Genomic DNA, 18,139 nt, shown 5'->3' with positions numbered 1-18,139 from the left:
TGTATAGGGAGATATGGCATATAGTCTTTGTAGATTGTAGTAGTTCCTGAAACAATAAATTATTGTCTCTAATCCTAATAGCCTTTATAAAAGTTGTTTGTTGTCTACAATTAGGCAAGATATTGTTAATTGATTAGTTTAGCTTGCCTTTAATTAGTGAAAAATTTGGTAATCTTCTTATGAAAAAATAACTCCAATTAGTTTAGCTTGCCTTTAATTCGGTAAAGATTGTCTCCTATAAAAAAAATAACTTGAATTCTCCCATGATTATCTCATCTCCACCATTTTTTCACTAGAAGCTAGCGAGCCAAACTCTTGTTAATTCTATTGGCAACACAATTTCAATGTATTTCTAAGTTGTATTGTAGTAAGATATAACTCCAAAATCCATCAATTGAGTTGGGTTAGGCACTTTGGGAATTACTGTAATGGCAGCTACATTAATTTCCTTCAACAAGTATCTTGAGTTAAAGAAAATGTATAAGAGAACAACCTTAATTTATTCCTTAGTCACCACCTTCGACAAATCATAATTATTTTAACTAAGAATATTTAAGGTTGTTCTAATTTCTAAGGAGAAGAGAACAACCTTTTAAACATTTCTCTCATGTCCAAACCAAGTCACAGCAGGTACATTTATTTCACTATCATCTCAATCAGAAGGAAGGTTAAGTACTCTTATTGAATACCAGACAAACATAAAAAAAGATGTCACTTTTTGTATCAATTATCTAAACCAACGGGGCATTGGCATGACAAAGAACTTCATCTGTCCAACGCTGCAATGGGTGCCATCGTGCTCACCGCAAGCAAAGTAGTGAGGCTTCCAATTTTTCAGCACGTACTCGAAGCCCTGCCCGCCTCCTTGCGTCACGTTGGCCAACATCTCTGCTCCGGTTAAGTTGCACGTTATAAAGCTCTGAAGGTTTCGTAGCAAGTATACGCTGTGAGGGATTATGGTATTGTCTGTTGGCGGATCATACTTGAAAACTGCAACCACCATATATATTGAACTTAGCATATGTTTAATAAAATGTTATACAACTGACATATAAGTTGAAATACGTTAACTCACCCAAAGTGTCGTTGAGGTAAAAGGGGCCGTTGTTGAAAGCCCAATTAGTGTAGCTGAAGTTGAAGCGCCAGCCTTCGGAGCCGCCGACGATGACCTTGTTGGGGGCAGCCTGTCTATATTTTGGGTGATGGGAGCCACCTTTGTGAGGAGGCCAATGGTTGTTAAACCCAAACTTCCAATCCTTGTTGGCCGTACTAACTGCCAACATGCAGGAAGCAGCTACAATAAGGACAAGGCCATGTGCAAAAGTGAAACCACCCATGTCTTGTATCGAGAGAGCAACTTAAGACAGAGGGAAACTTAAGAGAAAAGATTGTAAGATGTTGGGTTTGACGGGAAGAGTTGATGGGTATTTAAAGAGGGGAGAGGACGAGGGAGAACAGAGAGAAAGGGTGTGCCAAATTCACCCTTTCTTTTTTAATTATTTGGTGTGTAAAAGAAAATTGAAAATACATGGTGAAATAGTCCTCCATTGAGTTCAATTTTCAACGACTCAATCCTCCACTACTTGGATATTTCTTTTCCTTTCTTTTTCTTCCCGCGTGTGTGTCACAATATTCCTCCCCAAAAAGCAGCAATATCAAAACATATATGGAAAAAATGGTCAAATTAGCTAGCTAGGTCCCTGTAGTTTGGGCTTCTGCCAAATATCTCATTCAGCTTTCAATTATTTCAAATAGCTGATAGCTCCCTCTATCTTGGACTATTTTTAAATAGATACTTTTTATTTATTTATTTATCTATTTTATATTTCATTTATCTTTTTAACAATTTTTTTGTGACATTTAAATTATGCTTTTAAGAAATAAAAAACTATCAAATAATTCTATTTATATTAGACTATGATATATATATAGTAGACATAGGAGCGGGTCTCTTCAGCCCATCTGGTCAGCCCAAGCAATTCCATTTTCAATAAGTCTTATAGATTGACTGAAACTTGCCAAACCAAAGGAGGATGGTGCACGAACGATGAAGAGAGGTTGTGTTTAATGTATCCCAATTCCCAACCATTGCGACCTTGAGTGATAACGTTCGCCTCTTTTATCTTCTCTAATATTTTATCACTTTTGCAATTATACCTTCAAACTTTAAAAAAATTGCAATGTTAGGTCGCACATGTTTAAAAACTTTGTAATGTTATCCCTCTATTGAGATTTTCTATTAAATCTTAACGAAGGACACCAAAATACAGAACCAAAATACAGAAAAATATTCCTATAGGTTTACGACTGACCCACAGCCACCTTGACAACCATAGGATAATTTTTTAATTTTTAATTACAATAATTTTGTAATTTTATAGGGGTATAGAGGACATTCTACTTATTAATCGTTTGATTTAACTCTATATCGTAACAGTATGGGTGATATTACAAAGTATTCAAACATGCACGTCCCAAAATTGTAATTTTTTAAAGTTTGAGATTCTAATTACAAAATTAAGGGAACAACGGGGGTATGTGAACTTTTTACATGTATTTGTAATTTGAGAAATCCAAATAACGTGATCACTCTGCCTACTATCGAGGTGGTCACACGGTAGGCACAAAAATAGGAAGAATGCTAGGCTTATAAACAAATTTTATAGAAAAAATTTTACAAACTGATGTAGTACAACATGATTGGATATAAGATAAATTTAAATTTTGAAAAATCCAAATCATGTTGTGCCACATCAGTTTGTAAAATTTTTTTCTGTAAAATTTGTTTATAAGCCTAACACTCCTCCAAAAATAGACCAAGGGGAGCCATGGCCTCCCTTTGTTTTATTTTTATTTTTTATTATTAAGTTGAATATATATATATATATATATATAACTTAATAAAATTGTAATTTGGGAAAACAGAACCACAGCCCATCCCTCTTTTTTTTTTTTCTTTGAAGTAATTATAGAAGCACTCAAAAATTCTAAACGAAATATCCAAGGGGCTGCAGCCTGCAGGCCCCAAATGGGTTGGTGACAAATGTGACATCGAAAGAAAATCTTGGTTCAACCAAAATGGAGGCGGCCAAAACTGCTATCATTATTCTCTATTGTCTATCTAAAGTATGAAATTGACCAAATCAAATTCAATGCTATATGGAAAATTAACTGAATTTGATTGACAAACATGTCAGAGTACTATACTCTACATGACTCTATACATGATGTCTTGATGACGGCTTCATTACACAACATCATTTGTTTACTAAAAACATTATAAAATAAATGGATTCCTTCTTTTTTTGTTCCAACAGTGGTTTCTCCTCTACCTTTTTTTTTTTTCTTTTTCTTTTTTGGTGTGTTTTCAATGCTTTAGCCCAATGCTTCTTAGGGATTTTCTATCTTCTCTAAATTAGAGTTCACATCTGATGTATATGTTGTTACACAATAATATCCAACAAAACCAAGTCTCTACATTTGTCCCTTCTATTTCACTCCTGAAAGTACATGTGGTCCAAAGAATTTGTACTAGGAAAAAACATTGATGAAAGTTACAAATCATTTTGCCTGAGTAATGCTTGCTATTTAGAATATTGTTATACAACGGTCATATAATTTGATGATATTTAACGGTAAAAGTCAGTACCTAGATTAGCACTTGCAAAAAAAAATTAATTGGAAAAAGTACACACATACATCCCTCAAATTATCACCTTATTGTCAATGTCCACCACAAACTATCAATTGTGTCAATGTCTCTCCTAAACTACCAACAAAATGTCAATGTCTCCCCTAAAACAAAAATACTGAAATTAAAAAACTCTTCTAATTATTTTTTTTAAAAAAAAACTATAAACTATAAACTATAAATTAAAAAATATAGAAATAAAATAAAATCCAATTTATATGGATTTAAAAAAAATAATAATAAATTTAGAAAAAACTTAAAATTAAAAAACACGAAAATCCAATTTATAAGGATAGTTTTTTTTTAAAAAAAAAATTATTTTATTTTATATATATATATATATATATATATATATATATATGTGATTTAAAAAATAAAAAATAAATTTAAAAAAAAAAAAAAAAAAAAAAAGGAAAAAAATTAAAAGAATGCTTTTATAAAAAATTATTTTTTAAAAAAAATTAAAAAAAATTTTTAACTTTTTTTTTCCTAATTTAAAAAGATATTTTTGTCATATTGAAACTTTTTTATCGTCATTTTTGTTTTTTTGTTGGTCTTAAGAAGACATTGACATTTGTTGGTAGTTTAGGGAGGAGATTGACACAATAAATAATGCTATAAGTCTTCATAAAATCTTCCTAAAGTCATCCCAAATGTAATATGCCTTTTAAAATTACTAATAATCAATAAATCACATCTCAAATTTAACATTGATTTAAAAGCTACATCACATTTATGATGACTCTAAAAAAACTTATAGCATTACTATGCCACAATTGATAGTTTGAGGAAAACATTGACATTTGTTAGTAGTTTAGGGGAAAGGTTGAGATAATTAGTAGTTTGAGGGAGACATTGACAATGGAATAATAGTTTGAAGAGAGTATATATACTTTTTTTTAAACTAATTTCTACTATTAGGTCATCGCAATTATTTGGCGAGAAGTGGTATACATTCTCTCTTATTCTTTTCTCATCCTCCTATTTTTTAAAATCACTATTGAATATATGGGATCTACATGTGGAACTAATATGACTGACGGATCTAATGATTATTTTAAAAAATAGAAAAATGAGAAAAAAAAACTCAAAAAAGGAAATAAAGCATTTTCCTTATTTTGGCGGTATATAACATTTACCAAATAGAACTCTCTACCCTCTTGTCTTTGCCTTTGAACTGCAAGTCGTTTTTCTCTAAAAATTTACTTCTTTCTCATTTTTCCATTCCAAATTTCAAATCGAAGAAGAGCAGTTACCTTCTGTCTTCTGGGAACTCTCTGTCTCCATCTCCATTCTCCAACCCTGCTCGGTCGGACGGGTCGTCGCGCAGATGGGCCCACCGAAGACGATGGCGAAGGCTGGGCGCACGATCTCGCAGGAGGCATTCGACGATCTGGTCAAGGAAAACATGGACGATCTCGGGATGGACCCCACCGAGGCTCTCCAGGACGCCATCCAAACCCTATCTCTCCAGGGCGTCGATCTCTCCGGTCCAATCTCTCAAAATCCCTATTTTCAAGCTACCCTCCGTTTGATTTCCGAGAGAGTGTGGGAAAATCAGAAAGAAAATGAAATGGCATTCTCTTCAAATTAAGCACTAAAAGCAGCTCTGTCGATAATAATTTCAAAAAATCTTAATCTCTTTTCGTTTCTCCCGCATTTTCTCGGCAGCCAAATAGATCCTCAAGTAATTAAATTTTTCCCATAATTGTATATATGTGTTGCAGGGATCGTCACTTGCGTTCCAGGAGAGGGCGGTGTGAAGGAAAACCCTGTGATACAGTGTGTGGAAAGGTTGAAGCAGTTAGATTCTGATTTAAAGGATCAAATTAGCAAAAAATCTTTGGATGAAATTGTGGAATTGCTTGAAAAGCTTACGGAGCTGTGTGGTGTCCAAGGATCAGGGAATGTGGCCATAGCGACAAGGAATGGCGGTGTGGAGTTGCTTTGTTCTATATGTTCGAAGATTCAAAATGGGTGCGAGCAGGTTCTTGTTTCAGCTTTGAAGACATTGGCGTCACTTCTTCTTGGTATAACAGTTTTTATAATGCATTTAGTTTCTTCGTTCGTTATAGCTTATTTTTCTTGTTGTTTCAGATTGGTTGTAATATAAACTTTGTGATGATTGGTTCGTTATGATTATCATTGTTGAAGATGATATCGGAAAGATGTTGGGGGAGTTAGTGTGTACAGATAGGAGCATAAGATGGTTATGTGGTAATTTTTAGTGGGTATTCTTCTTTTTGTTTATTATCTCGAAATGTATGATACCCACATTTTTGTTTTGGTGATTGAGCTGGCTTTAGTGAAATCTGTGGATTTTCAGAATTAAGAAGGAAAGTCAACAGTTAGGGTAAGAAGTGGGAAAAGGCAGGGGGAAAAGCAAGATAAAATGCAAAAATGTCAAAACAGAAAAGAAGTTTGGATAGCAGTGAATGCAGAAATAATTGTTTTGAGTTTTTTTTTTTTTTTTTTTTTGGTTACTTCATTGTGTATAACTTGTAAATTATCTATAAGAAGTAGGATTGTGATTTTTGATACATTAATTTTATTAAATACTCTCAGTTTGGAAGTTTTAGTAGACAAAGCTTTACATAGTGATGTGAATGTGCATAAACCAGTGGGTCAAGCATCAATGCCATTCTGATTATGTTAAGAAGTGAGATTTGTTTTTCTGTCTTATGTGTCTTATATCTTAAAGAGAAGATAATGTATTTTGCTAATTGGCTTTCTGTCCTATGTATCCTTGTTATTTGCAGATCTTCAGAGTACAGAAACATTTCGGACTAGTGGTGGACCGACAACTGTGGTGGGCATACTGAATGATTACAGTCAAAATTTAGACATCCTGAATAATGGTTTTGCGGTTGTTGCGGCAGCCTCAACTGGTAATGAGGTTCTCAAAGAGTCATTCATGGAGTTGAAAATTGCCGAGCTTATCATGCGAATACTGAGTGACCCAAGTGGGCTGAGTAAAGGCAGCATCTATAGCTTGTATGATACCATACGTATTCTGTTAACACCAGATGATAATCGTGTTGTGGCTTCTCAAGTAAGTAAATTACTCATAAAAATGCATATCTAAGTTTTGCGCAATGCAATGACTCCTGAAAATTAAACATGTAGTAGATGTAGAGACGGGATCATTTTTCTTATTTATGTAATCCCCCGCTTAAAGTTTTTAGTAGAAGTTGCTGTCATTGGCTTAGCTCTAGAATTGGCCACATTCAAGATGATGATCTAACATAACCAATTGAGTGAGTTAATCCCATGGGTCGTCAAATCTGGCCATTAACAAATTGATTGATAACACATTTAAAGGTGAATTTCCTTTTCTTGTCATCCGTAAAACTTGTGCGAGGTTAGACTTCAAAGGCGGGTGTTATTCTTTTGAGTCCCAGCTACAAACTAAGAAAGCTTGCTTTTTTGGTTATACTTGCTTTTGCATTCAACTGGTCTCATTTTATAACAAAAGTGCCAAGTGTTCCTTAAAGCAACTTTGTGATGTATGCAAATGCCAGGTTTATAGTTATGCACGAAATTTTGCAAAAATTGGAGTTGCAGGAGCTCTAGTGGACTCACTACATGCAGGAATTAGCTCACCTGGTCTAGTTTCGGCAAGCATCGCTTTAAAGGCCATTACCGTCAATGTAAGTTTATCCAAATTGGACAAGATGCCAATGGTATCTCAATCAAATAGCCAATGGTATTTTAATCCCCATGCAGATGCAAGAGTTGTGTCTGCCTATCAACAGCCAAAAAATGTTACTTTGTTATGGTTTTCTTATGGCTTTGAATCAATAATAGTCTACAAGATTTTTGAGTTGCAAATATGAAATTGATGCCAGCAATTCATTATGTGAAGTTCTGTTTTTTTTTTTTTTTTTTTTTTTTTTTTTTAATCTTTGTCAGCAACTAACTAGTACTGATAAGAACCAAAATATTTGTACTAGATAGTATCTGCTTATTGGGTTTATAATTAACTCTTAAGATTTTCTTAGTGCAGGATGAAATATGTAAATCCATTGCAGAAAATGGTGGTATTGATGCAGTTCTTCGATGTATTGATGACAGTGGTGAACAAGGCAACAAGATTGTTGCTAGAGCTTGCTGTTCTTTGTTATCCAAGGTATGATTGGATCATTATTTTAAGAGATTTAAAGCTTTCTTTCTTTATTGCAAGCACGTTGTCAAAACTAGCACAAAAAGTCTGGTGGAACATTTCTGGTTTCAACTCTGCTTCCTTTGTGGTTCTACCGCATAATATTATGTTTGCACCATATACTTGCAAGTGCTTGACTATGTTCTCTTACCCAAGTAATGTAGGTAAGAGAAAAGTTTAAAGTGGGTAACTTGGATGTTAAACATTAATAAGATTGTGTATTGGACTTCTACCTGCAACTCCTAGGCAACTTGAAAGTAACTTTTTGGGAAAATATTTAATTGTAGAGAATGTAATTCTATTACATGGGATTTTTTCTCTGCTCTTTTGCATGGGCTTAATACAATGAACCGAATGTAATTCTCTTGCATGGGCCTCCAATACAATGAAGTATGTATGTTGTTGATATATCTATTGCATTGCTTGTTAAGAATCAGTTCTTGATTCATATAGGTAGGAATTTGTTTGGGATGTCAAAAGAGTAAAATAAAATTTAGTTTTGGATATTGCTGTACTCAGAATACATTTTTGAATTCATTCATCCCTCTTTTTCTGGCGTTCTAACTGAAGTGTACTTTCCGCGCATATTCTGCACTCCATTGCGATGTAAATTTGATTTATTAATCAAGAAGTCTCTTGCGTGGTGGACAACTTCCTATCTGTGTGACCGATAGGCCCAAGTAGCCTCTACTTGGTTTGAAACGTGTGTTGCTTTAACTATTGCAAGCATATCACTGCTTGTTTAAACTCCTCTTATGTGTTTTATTTCGATTAGTTGGCAGGAAGTGACGCAAACAAGACTGCCATTGTTGAGAAGGGAGGTATGGATAGGCTAATCAAACTCTGTGCCAGATTTTCTGATGACCCTTCTATCTTGCAAGAGGTAGGGAACCTGCTAGTCTTCTCCAAATGGCTGCATAATTATAAGGCCTGTAACCAACTTCTTGCCCTAACTGGAGTAAATCTTTCTGTTCATTTAATCCGGTCTGATTGGGTATTAGTTTTTTTGCCTTCCTAAAAGCAACCAAATTACTTGGCATTGCATGGTTCAAAGAATATTATTTATTTGCCAAAGTTTGTACCCGAAATTATATGCATGATTGGTTGCTTGTGGACATCACTCGTGATAATTTCCTATTAACTGTGTTATCCGGTCTGATTGAACATTTGCTTTTGTTGTATACTGCATTTACAGAGATTGTGTTATTAACTAAATCTTCATTATGGTACAGGTAATGTCTACTATTTCTGTACTGTCCTTGAGATCACCAGAAAATGCAGCCCGTGCCATTGAAGCTGGGGCAGGGGACCTTGCTATTCAAGCCATGGAGAAGTTCCCTGCGGCACAACAAATGCAAAAAAACTCATGCCTCATGATCAGGAATCTTGCAGTTAGGAACGCAGAGAACAGGTAAGTCTCCTTAATTATACGGTATACACTATATGAGGCACTTTGTCCCGTTTTTTTTTTTTTTTCATTTATTTCAATGGTCTTGATGTATCATACTGCTCGATGTAGTAGATTTCGACCTTAATGAAACCATAATCTGTGGAACAAACTTTTTCATTGAACAGAACTCTTCTCCTTAGTAATGGTGTTGAGAAGTATATAAGGAAAGCCAAGCAAAGCCATGAGAGCTGTAAGGATGCTGCAAGTGATGCACTGAGGGATCTGGGGCTTGATGACTACAACTTGTAACCCTTGCTTTAAAACTACATTGTTCCTTCTAAAGCCATACTATTATGTGCCCAAAAATTTTGTTGGCCCATTTTTCGTTGGGTTTTTTTTTTTTTTCTTTTTGAGAGGCTGTCATGATGTATCCTTATTAATGTTTCAAGCATTCTAATATTTTCTGTATGTCAGAGGTCTCATGGATAAAATGGGACCTATATTTTTCTGAAAACTAAAATCTGTAAACTACTTGTACATGTTTCTGAAAACAGTTTTCGGTGTTTTCGTTAGTTTTCTTTGTTTTTCTTCCTACATGAGAGAAATATTATAAATATTGTTATTTACTTATATTATTATACATATAATTATATGTTATATACTTATACATATATAATATATTATATTTAAAAATTTTACATACTTATGTAAATATTAGTATGCTTATGACATAAATGATAATATTATAAAACATACACCAATAACACCATAAATTATTTAGTATACTTTTATATATACACACGTATATATATATATATACTCTGATAACATGAGGAATGGGAAAGATAATTGAAACATGAAAACATGTAAGATATTTGTTCATGAAAATATAAACTAGATATTGAAATTGACGACATGATAATAAACTTCAAATTTGAATTCAATAAAGTAGTTACTAATTACAAAGTAATTGACTCTGAAATGCTGGAGAATAACATGAGTCAGATACATGAAAAATATCTAAGAAACCTTTTGAAAAGTATTTTTGGCGATGATTCAGAGACTGAGAGCTTCCTTAAATAAAAAAGAAAACTTGTCTTTATGTGATGATATTGTTTATCAATAGTTACTTGTCATGGTGAAACTATTTACTTTTAACTTTTAAATCTAAAACTTCACATGAATCCGAAACTTCAACTTATCAGGCACTGTTTCTTTGTCCTTTCTTCTAAACTTTTACATGGTAGAATTGAAACTTCTCATAGTAACTTGTTAGGCATTTTTATTTTCGTCTTTTCTTCTTAAATTTTCACATGGTTCTAAGACTTCACATGGTAATTTGTTAAGCACTGTTTTCTTTCGTCTTTTCTTTTGAAATTTGACATTTCACCAAGATCACAAGGATCTTGGAAATCCTGGTAAATTGAACTGAGATATGGATTGATCTTAGCCTTTTTATGATGACTTGTGGATGATGAGGTTGAAGAGGTTGGTGAAACTTGAACTTGATCATCAAACTGATTAACTTGTGACATCAATATTTTTCTGCACAAGTCTTTTAATTCATCTTTTGTTTTCACTTAAGACCTGGCAAAAACTATATATATGAACTATTGTTACTTAATAACTAATATACTATATAAGTTCTTTTTATTAATATATACATAGTAATAAATATATACGAGTTGAGCCAAGTTCATACAAGTATGTATTGTTTAACATCGAACCTAGTTTTGTATTCACAAACATTCCGTTTAACAATCGAGCTGTGAGTCCGAGTATATTCATGGCTAGTTATGTTTATTTACAAAACCCTACTTGCTTTACTTTCATAGTAATTTCTTTCTCTTATATATTTTGCTGGGTTCCATTCCAGTGTATACACATACCATTTTGATTGGTTTTGGTCAAATTTAGCTTATTTTTTTGGTTTTGGTAAAATGGGATTGTTGCAAATTTTCAGAAACAGTTTGCCAATTGGGGTTGTTGCAAATTGTTTATTTTTAGAAACAAAAATAGAAATCGATTTGCCACCAAAAAAAAAAAAAATTCAATTTGCCACACAAGCCCCTGTTTTCTTTCCCCGCAACCCATTTATGCTAAAGATGCCAACGAAACTGAGATAGTCCATAAATGTTGCACATATAATGTAACATCAAGTACCACTCCCAAGCTCTTTTTGGAGAAATAACAAACTGGACTTTAATGACGATTCAAGTACCAAGTCAAATATGTTTTTTTAAAGTTAAGGTTAGGGGTCACAAATCATATTCTTGTGTTGGTTTCAAGTTGTTCTTGTGTTTGTTTTGAGTCGTGTAGTGAGTATAAGATATATAAATAAACCTTAACTCGACTCATTGAATTGAACATGTCAGACCTTTCAACGCTAACTTGCTAATTTCGAGTGAAGTTAGTGTTAGGTTCGCAAATCGTATCAATAATTGTTAGCCCTTATGTTGCGTGTTAAGCTCAAGCGTGACATGAGTATAAAACTATATATATATGTTAACTCTAACCCGACTCATTTAATTAAATAATTTAAACCCATCAACCCTAACTTGCTAATTTTACGTTAAGTTCGTGTTGCAAAACTTAGGCAAGGCTAGAAAAATTTTAGGGTTCATCATAAACAGCTTCCCACCTTTGGCGAGACCTTTAGTGCATCATACAGCTAAAGAAAGCCAATAATCATCTCAATATTCCAACTAAAACGCCACAAACTTACCTAAAAGGCCAACAGGAGACGAAGGTTACATCCCTTCTTTTGGATTGGCACTTCAGCATTAAGAAGATGATCATGGTTGAAAATTTAGGTCCAAAGTTATTGTAAACAAAATTGTTCGGATCAAATTTTTATCAAGGAATAGTTCATCAGTGTTAGCCAGTTCTAAAGTATAACGGCAACACTCCCTGACAAGAAAAATCTAAGAATTTTCTCAATCCTCAATTTTGTACAATTGTATTTGGTGTGAAGGATCTGGTTATTTTCCTCGGATCCCTAGCAAAACCTGAAAAGTGAAAGGATTAAGCTCATTAGGAAGAAATACAACAAAAATATACAAGCAGCACAACTCAAAGTAAAAAGGTAGCAATTGAAAAACCTGCAGGAAGCCTATGTTTCAAAGTAATAACAAACAATAAAAGAAAGATATTTTAAGAAGTCTAACACACCAGTTGAATGCCAATCTGCTATTGGAACATCTTGCTGTATGCCTTTCTCTCCAGATCACGTCGATCGGCAATCTGAAACAATAATATGTATTCATAACCCAATCCATCTCAAAACTCTATTGCCATTATATAAAGATACAATTTGCTTTGAACCAACCTTCTTCTTAGCAGTAGCAAGCTCTTTCTTTATTCCAGCTGGGGAAAAAGAAAAACAACCATTATAAAGTAGGGCTTTCAGCAAGTTTCAACAATGAAGTTCATGAGGCCTAACTTTGAATTCCCGAAGAAACATATGTAATTTGACTATTTATTCATCCTTCATCTCCTTTCACAAATCAAAACAACTTTATGTTTGACACTTTTCGGGTTTTAATGTGGAAGGCAGAAATTTCAAACACAATAGTGTAAATTTTCAGTTCACAAACAATATAAAATACTGCATATATAAGATCTATATAGTTCTTAATTGAACTTCAGAGTCAAACATCTAAAGAGGAAATCACCCAGCATAAGTGTATGATGTCTGGCCAAAAAAATGATTATGACGAAGCCTGAGTCACTAACCATTATTTGGCTCCAAATCCGATGCCTTCTTGAAGCTTTCAACAGCAGCATCAATGTCATTAAGTGCCATGTATGCCTGATACATCAGGAGGACCATTATTCCTAAAATAAGAAAAAATGTAATATATTTGCAAAGATATGCAAGCCAGCCTTGGGATTGAAGGCTGTAAAGTATAATTAAGACAAAACTTAAGAGATTCCTAACAAAGTTATGGCCGCACAAACAAGATATTTGAAATCAAAAACCTCCACTTCAAAATGATGCATTGTTTGGACATTTTAGGTGGTTATAGACAGATGATAAAAAAAAAAAAAAATTATTTCAGAACACAATTATGCAAACTCAAATAATTCAAATGAGGAAACATGGGGGAAAAAACAATAGCAGAACATAAGATTTACAAAGATGAAAGCATGGAATAAGCATCTGAGCAAACTTTTTCCATGACAGTAGCTCAGACCGAGTATTTCTAAAAGTTCTCACCCGTCTAGTAATAGAAACCCTTACTGGAGGAAGATACCAACCTGACCTTGGCGGAACAAAGCTTTCACATTGTCATCTCCATCACGCATTGCAAATTCCGTGTCTAACAAAGCTCCTTTCAGATCCCCTAATTTCAACTTACAAGCCTAAAGCAATATACCGCATCAACTGTTAAATAGACAAAAGCAGCTTTGGATATTGAATGATACAAGGAAACATTTAAGAATAGTACATAAACCCATATGGGCCTTGACAGAGAAAGGATTAAAGGACTGATATGCTACCAAATGTAGGGATATATCATCAAAAGGAAAAATTCAAGTTGCGAAGACCAATTTATATATATAATGAACATATATCACACACATTCTTATTATTATCAAATAATCAATCGAAGACGTGTCTAGATGCTAACCCACCCCAAACTCAAAAATCAAATTAATAGAAAGAGATTTCTGATATGGACATTTATCTTTTCAAGACAACTTTTTGAACATGCTGCTTGCAAATAAAGGACTGAGAATATGACTTACAGAGCTGTTAGTGAAAATCTGTGACTTTGTCTTTCTCAAACTCGAACACTTCTCTGCAGTCACAAGAAAGAAAGCGTAGAATCAAAATTGAGGCATGTGTAAGTGCTAACTTCTTAGATCCTCCTCAATGCATAAATAAACTCCATGAGAAAAGTGATAGCTCACCTTCATCAATTCCATCTTTCTCCCAGCAGATATCCAGATAGCGTAAAGCCTTCCGATACTTTCTAAGAGCCATCTTATAGTCTTGTTTCTGTAGTCAGTAATTCATAGCATGTTGTAAAACGCAGGAAATATTTTTAACAAAAAAAAAAATTAAAAAAATGAAGCCACTGAACGCCACTACCAAAAACTGGTTTTACCAAATTCCCTTCCTATCTTGAGGATTTATATTTCAACTAGAAGTCTCTCTCAAATATTATAAAATAAATCATTAACCTGAAGTGCAACCGACAACCCCTACCTTGTAATGCTCATTGCCAAAAGACTTTACAGAATCAACAGCATTCATCCACCAGGAGAGCTCATTTGGACTCTCGTCAAGGTCAGCTGGCCAATCAGGATAAGTATCACCATCTTTGAAAAAATTAGATATTCCATCATCTGCCCCCTCAAGAGTTTCACCACAGTCCACAATTAAGACATCAGCAGTAGGACTGTCACCATCGGTTGTAACATGCTCAATTGATCGCACCACTCCCATTCCTTTAACTACCTTCCCAAACACAACATGTTTTCCATCTAGATGAGAAGTGCGAGTTGTCGTGATGAAAAACTGAGACCCATTTGTGTTAGGACCGGAATTAGCCATAGATAACATTCCTTTCCTTTCATGCTTTACTTCAAAATTCTCGTCTTCAAATTTCAAGCCATAGATAGATTCTCCCCCACTGCCATCACGAGCAGAGGTATCTCCACCTTGCACCATAAAGCTTTTAATAACGCGATGAAAACAGGTTCCCTGGAATGATAACATTCATATATTCGAAATCAATTAAGATAAGTATCACTGAGCCCTTCAAAAGGCAAATACAAACAACGGTATGCAAATACATACAGTAGTTTGTGAGGAAAGAGAATAAGGTGAGTTTTCTATTTTATGCCAGAAATGATAAGCTACAAGTCTCTAGATTGACCAAACTTCTAGACCAGAAAGAACTGAAGAGGAGAAAAAGAAAAGGATCTACTACAGCCCCACCCATCTCACTGCACCTAACCCAAGTCCAAAACACTATGATATTTTGACACCCTGCGTCGGTGCCAATGAAAAGCATGGAGCTTATCATGTATGCTAATGCCTATTAAATGAAGAACACTACCTTGAAAAGCTATCCTTAAATTCAGTCGGCATTTTCTCATACAAAATATCAATAGGTACGTTGCCTTTATTTTTCAAGCACAGGCCAGTGAGACTTGTTCATGCTTCTTTCTGTGGCTTGCTGAGACTTGTTTACATCCACTACGGTTGAAAACATTTGATAACGTTTCTTAGAATGTGCCTTTTTTCTTCTTTTTTTTCCGTTGAAAAAGATGTGACCAAGTCAAAAGTAATTTTGAGTTTTTTGTGAGTATCTTGTGTTTAAAGTTGTTTGTTTATGTTTATACTTTTTTGGGTAAAAAGCAAAAAGCAAAGAAAGAAGGCGTTAGCCAAAAAGGCTTTTCTTTTTCTGACGAGTATAGGTGAATAGAAGTTCGTTCATCAAAGTCTCGAATAATTTCTTTTCAATGAGTCTCACATACTAATGGCGCTTTCATGAAAATTTACCCCTTGAAAGAACAATTACAATGGCCATGGCAATTCCAGCAAGTTAACAATAAAACGAAACCAACAATAAGTTTGTGAGAAATCATCAGCTAAACACATCCAAAAGCGCATCTTTCCAGAATTAAGGCCATTAAAACCACTTCATCACCTAAACAAAAATATAACTTCATAGTTTCCACAGACTGCAGAGATTTACAGAAGCTAAACAGAACCCAAAAAAAAAAAAAAAAATCATCTTACTCTCTCACCAAGGACGCCACCCTTCTCAGAACAAAACGACAAAGCTACCTTCAGCCCAAATACATATACCAGACCCAACAAAAAAATTCCAAAATCCCCAATACATATTCATCCACACAAAACCACATATGTATACAAAAACAATAGAGAGGCATAAATACCCTTGAAATTCATAATCACCATACACTCCAAAACCAAAGCCCTATCACTTTCCTCTATGATCAAGGGCAGCACAGTGTTTTCATCACCAAAAAACAATAACAAAAAAAAGAACAGAAAAGAAAACAACTTAGACCCAGTTAGTTATATGCATAAATACATACACACATATTTGTATGTAAAGAAAGAGAGAACCTTGTAATGGAGTGGCACACCAGTGTTTGGACCAATGCCTTTCTCGCCAGTGCAGAGAGCCCTGAAGTTCTCAGCGGTTTTGGGCACCACATCGTTGAAGAGCTCCACCACTATCCTCCCTTCCAGCTCTCCTCCTATGCTTATGTCCAGATAGCACCGTGGCCTCCCCATCTCTCCCTCTCTCTCTCTCTCTGTTTCTCTCTTTCTCTGTTTCTCTCTCTCTCTGCTTCCTTCTGGACTCTTCTCTGAGCTCTATCTCTCTCTCTCTCCGTCAACGCATAGTGAATGACGGAACAGAAGAGAGAGTTAATGAACCCTAAGAACCGTTAGCTATTTATGTACTTCTCTCGAATCTGCCAAATTTTCAAACGCCTGACGCCTCGGTTTTTCAAGGGCCATTTCTTTTACATTGTTGCAAACGTAGGTCGTGTACAGTGTCAAGCTTTCAAATTTTCTCATATGCCATTGTCTCTTGTCGTTTTTTCTTTCTATTCACAACTACTTCGTGGTTTTACAATTCTACGCCCAATATTGTTAATAAAGTGCAATAACACCCTGCTTCTAGCAATATAAACATTTTTTTTTCTTCTCTCCTCTTTCATCTTTTTGTCGATAATTAGAAATTTTGTTAGAATTTTGTGAAAAAAAAAGTGAGGGTAGATAAGAAACTTGTATTTTGTAAATAAATAATATTTTAATGGTATAAGAAAATGTAAGGGAAGTTATTGTGAAATATATTTTGATAGGAATGAAAAAAGTAATTTTGTGCCATAAACTTAAGGAAAATCAAAAGGAAGCTGCTGCTAGTGCTCTTAGCATCAAAATATCTTAACCTTGTCAGTGCAACGTCTCACCACACATTGAGTGAAACCTGAGATTCCTTACGATCGATATGCATTCGAACAGCATCGACATTTTAACATTAAACACACACGTCAAATCAGTATCTTTGGCACGTGATAAGATTTGGTTTGCTGAGCGTCTGCCACCATGCAATCTAATGATGCCTCATGGTGACTCCTTTCGTTCGAACAACACGTTCTCCATTTGAATATGGTTGTTTGAATTCGTTTTTCGACACTTTTTCCTCTTATCGTCACGTGTTGCTTATATTCGGTTGAACGACTATCGACCGAGACAGTCTAATCTAAAATTTCTTAAGTTCTTCCAATCCCCTTTTTGTTCTATTTTTCTTGATATCGTCCATATTAAGTTGATTGGGTGATATTGTGCACCTAGTAGTGATTTGGGTGTAACTTTAGCTATGAGTGTCAAAATCGCGCATAAGACCCCAATCCGAAAAACTCTTTTCTGTGCACACACTATGGTCACCCACCTATGCTCGGCGAGTGAATTTAGAGCTCCAAATACATTAGTTTCTCTTCCAAAACCCTTTTTAAGCTATCTTCTATCATTTCTAATAAATACTTATTTCTTTTAGGTGCGGTTAGGGTTTCTTCTTTCCTTTTTCATGATTCCTCTTTCTCTTCATCTGAATCTCTTTTCACACAACTTTTAGGTTCTAACTTATTACCTCATGTTTTGTTAGAACGTTCGTAGTTCACCATGGAGTCCATATACTATCTTCCATCTACAATTAATTTCCTCATTCATTGGGGTTTTTTGTTTTCTTTCTATTAAACCCTAATTTTCCATTATACTAATCATCCATCAAATATCTATGTAAGGAACTCTATCTAACCCTTTACTTATTATCTAAGCTCTAAAAGTAATCCTTTTTCTCTATATATATGAAAAGCAGAATTTAGACCCCAATGCAATCAA

The 18,139-nt window shown here is 34.4% G+C and overlaps 3 protein-coding genes across 3 annotated transcripts; 1 reads left to right on the top strand and 2 right to left on the bottom strand.

Moving 5' to 3' along the window:
* Positions 1-527: 527 nt before the first annotated feature.
* LOC132168212 (blue copper protein 1b-like) lies at positions 528-1,357 on the bottom strand. The gene is made up of 2 exons (XM_059579334.2): positions 1,076-1,357; positions 528-990 (listed from the first exon to the last, which is right to left on the bottom strand). The coding sequence occupies exons 1-2, from the start codon at positions 1,335-1,337 to the stop codon at positions 728-730; spliced, it is 525 nt and encodes a 174-aa protein (XP_059435317.2). The 5' UTR covers positions 1,338-1,357; the 3' UTR covers positions 528-727.
* A 3,550-nt stretch (positions 1,358-4,907) lies between these two features.
* LOC132175752 (ARM repeat superfamily protein) lies at positions 4,908-9,815 on the top strand. Its single transcript, XM_059587798.2, has 8 exons — positions 4,908-5,181; positions 5,419-5,721; positions 6,451-6,743; positions 7,213-7,341; positions 7,698-7,820; positions 8,629-8,736; positions 9,086-9,264; positions 9,429-9,815. Exons 1-8 carry the CDS (start codon positions 5,022-5,024, stop codon positions 9,550-9,552), a joined length of 1,419 nt encoding a protein of 472 aa, XP_059443781.2. The 5' UTR covers positions 4,908-5,021; the 3' UTR covers positions 9,553-9,815.
* A 2,031-nt stretch (positions 9,816-11,846) lies between these two features.
* On the bottom strand, positions 11,847-16,750 carry SQN (peptidyl-prolyl cis-trans isomerase / cyclophilin-40 (CYP40) / rotamase). The gene is made up of 9 exons (XM_059587810.2): positions 16,355-16,750; positions 14,459-14,956; positions 14,161-14,248; positions 13,996-14,048; positions 13,504-13,608; positions 12,979-13,054; positions 12,572-12,609; positions 12,415-12,486; positions 11,847-12,251 (listed from the first exon to the last, which is right to left on the bottom strand). The coding sequence occupies exons 1-8, from the start codon at positions 16,523-16,525 to the stop codon at positions 12,433-12,435; spliced, it is 1,083 nt and encodes a 360-aa protein (XP_059443793.2). The 5' UTR covers positions 16,526-16,750; the 3' UTR covers positions 11,847-12,251; positions 12,415-12,432.
* Between the last annotated feature and the right edge of the window lie 1,389 nt (positions 16,751-18,139).

The sequence above is a fragment of the Corylus avellana genome, chromosome 2 (genome assembly GCF_965113065.1).
Source record: "Corylus avellana chromosome 2, dhCorAvel1.hap1.2, whole genome shotgun sequence".
NCBI lineage: Eukaryota > Viridiplantae > Streptophyta > Magnoliopsida > Fagales > Betulaceae > Corylus > Corylus avellana.
Note: the sequence above shows the minus strand (reverse complement) of the source record. Positions and strands in the feature narration are given on the sequence as shown.

What these genes read in the sequence shown, in the direction of transcription:
- SQN (XM_059587810.2), bottom strand. Translation starts at nt 16,525, where the DNA reads ATGGGGAGGCCACGGTGCTATCTGGACATAAGCATAGGAGGAGAGCTG. An exon ending in TTGGCAATGAGCATTACAAG is followed by an intron (nt 14,249 to 14,458) that starts GTAGGGGTTGTC and finishes TACTGACTACAG; the next exon opens with AAACAAGACTATAAGATGGC. An exon ending in GGATTTGGAGCCAAATAATG is followed by an intron (nt 12,610 to 12,978) that starts GTTAGTGACTCA and finishes CTTTTTCCCCAG; the next exon opens with CTGGAATAAAGAAAGAGCTT.
- LOC132168212 (XM_059579334.2), bottom strand. Translation starts at nt 1,337, where the DNA reads ATGGGTGGTTTCACTTTTGCACATGGCCTTGTCCTTATTGTAGCTGCT. An exon ending in TTACCTCAACGACACTTTGG is followed by an intron (nt 991 to 1,075) that starts GTGAGTTAACGT and finishes TGGTGGTTGCAG; the next exon opens with TTTTCAAGTATGATCCGCCA.
- LOC132175752 (XM_059587798.2), top strand. Translation starts at nt 5,022, where the DNA reads ATGGGCCCACCGAAGACGATGGCGAAGGCTGGGCGCACGATCTCGCAG. An exon ending in CCAGGGCGTCGATCTCTCCG is followed by an intron (nt 5,182 to 5,418) that starts GTCCAATCTCTC and finishes TATGTGTTGCAG; the next exon opens with GGATCGTCACTTGCGTTCCA. An exon ending in ATTGGCGTCACTTCTTCTTG is followed by an intron (nt 5,722 to 6,450) that starts GTATAACAGTTT and finishes TGTTATTTGCAG; the next exon opens with ATCTTCAGAGTACAGAAACA.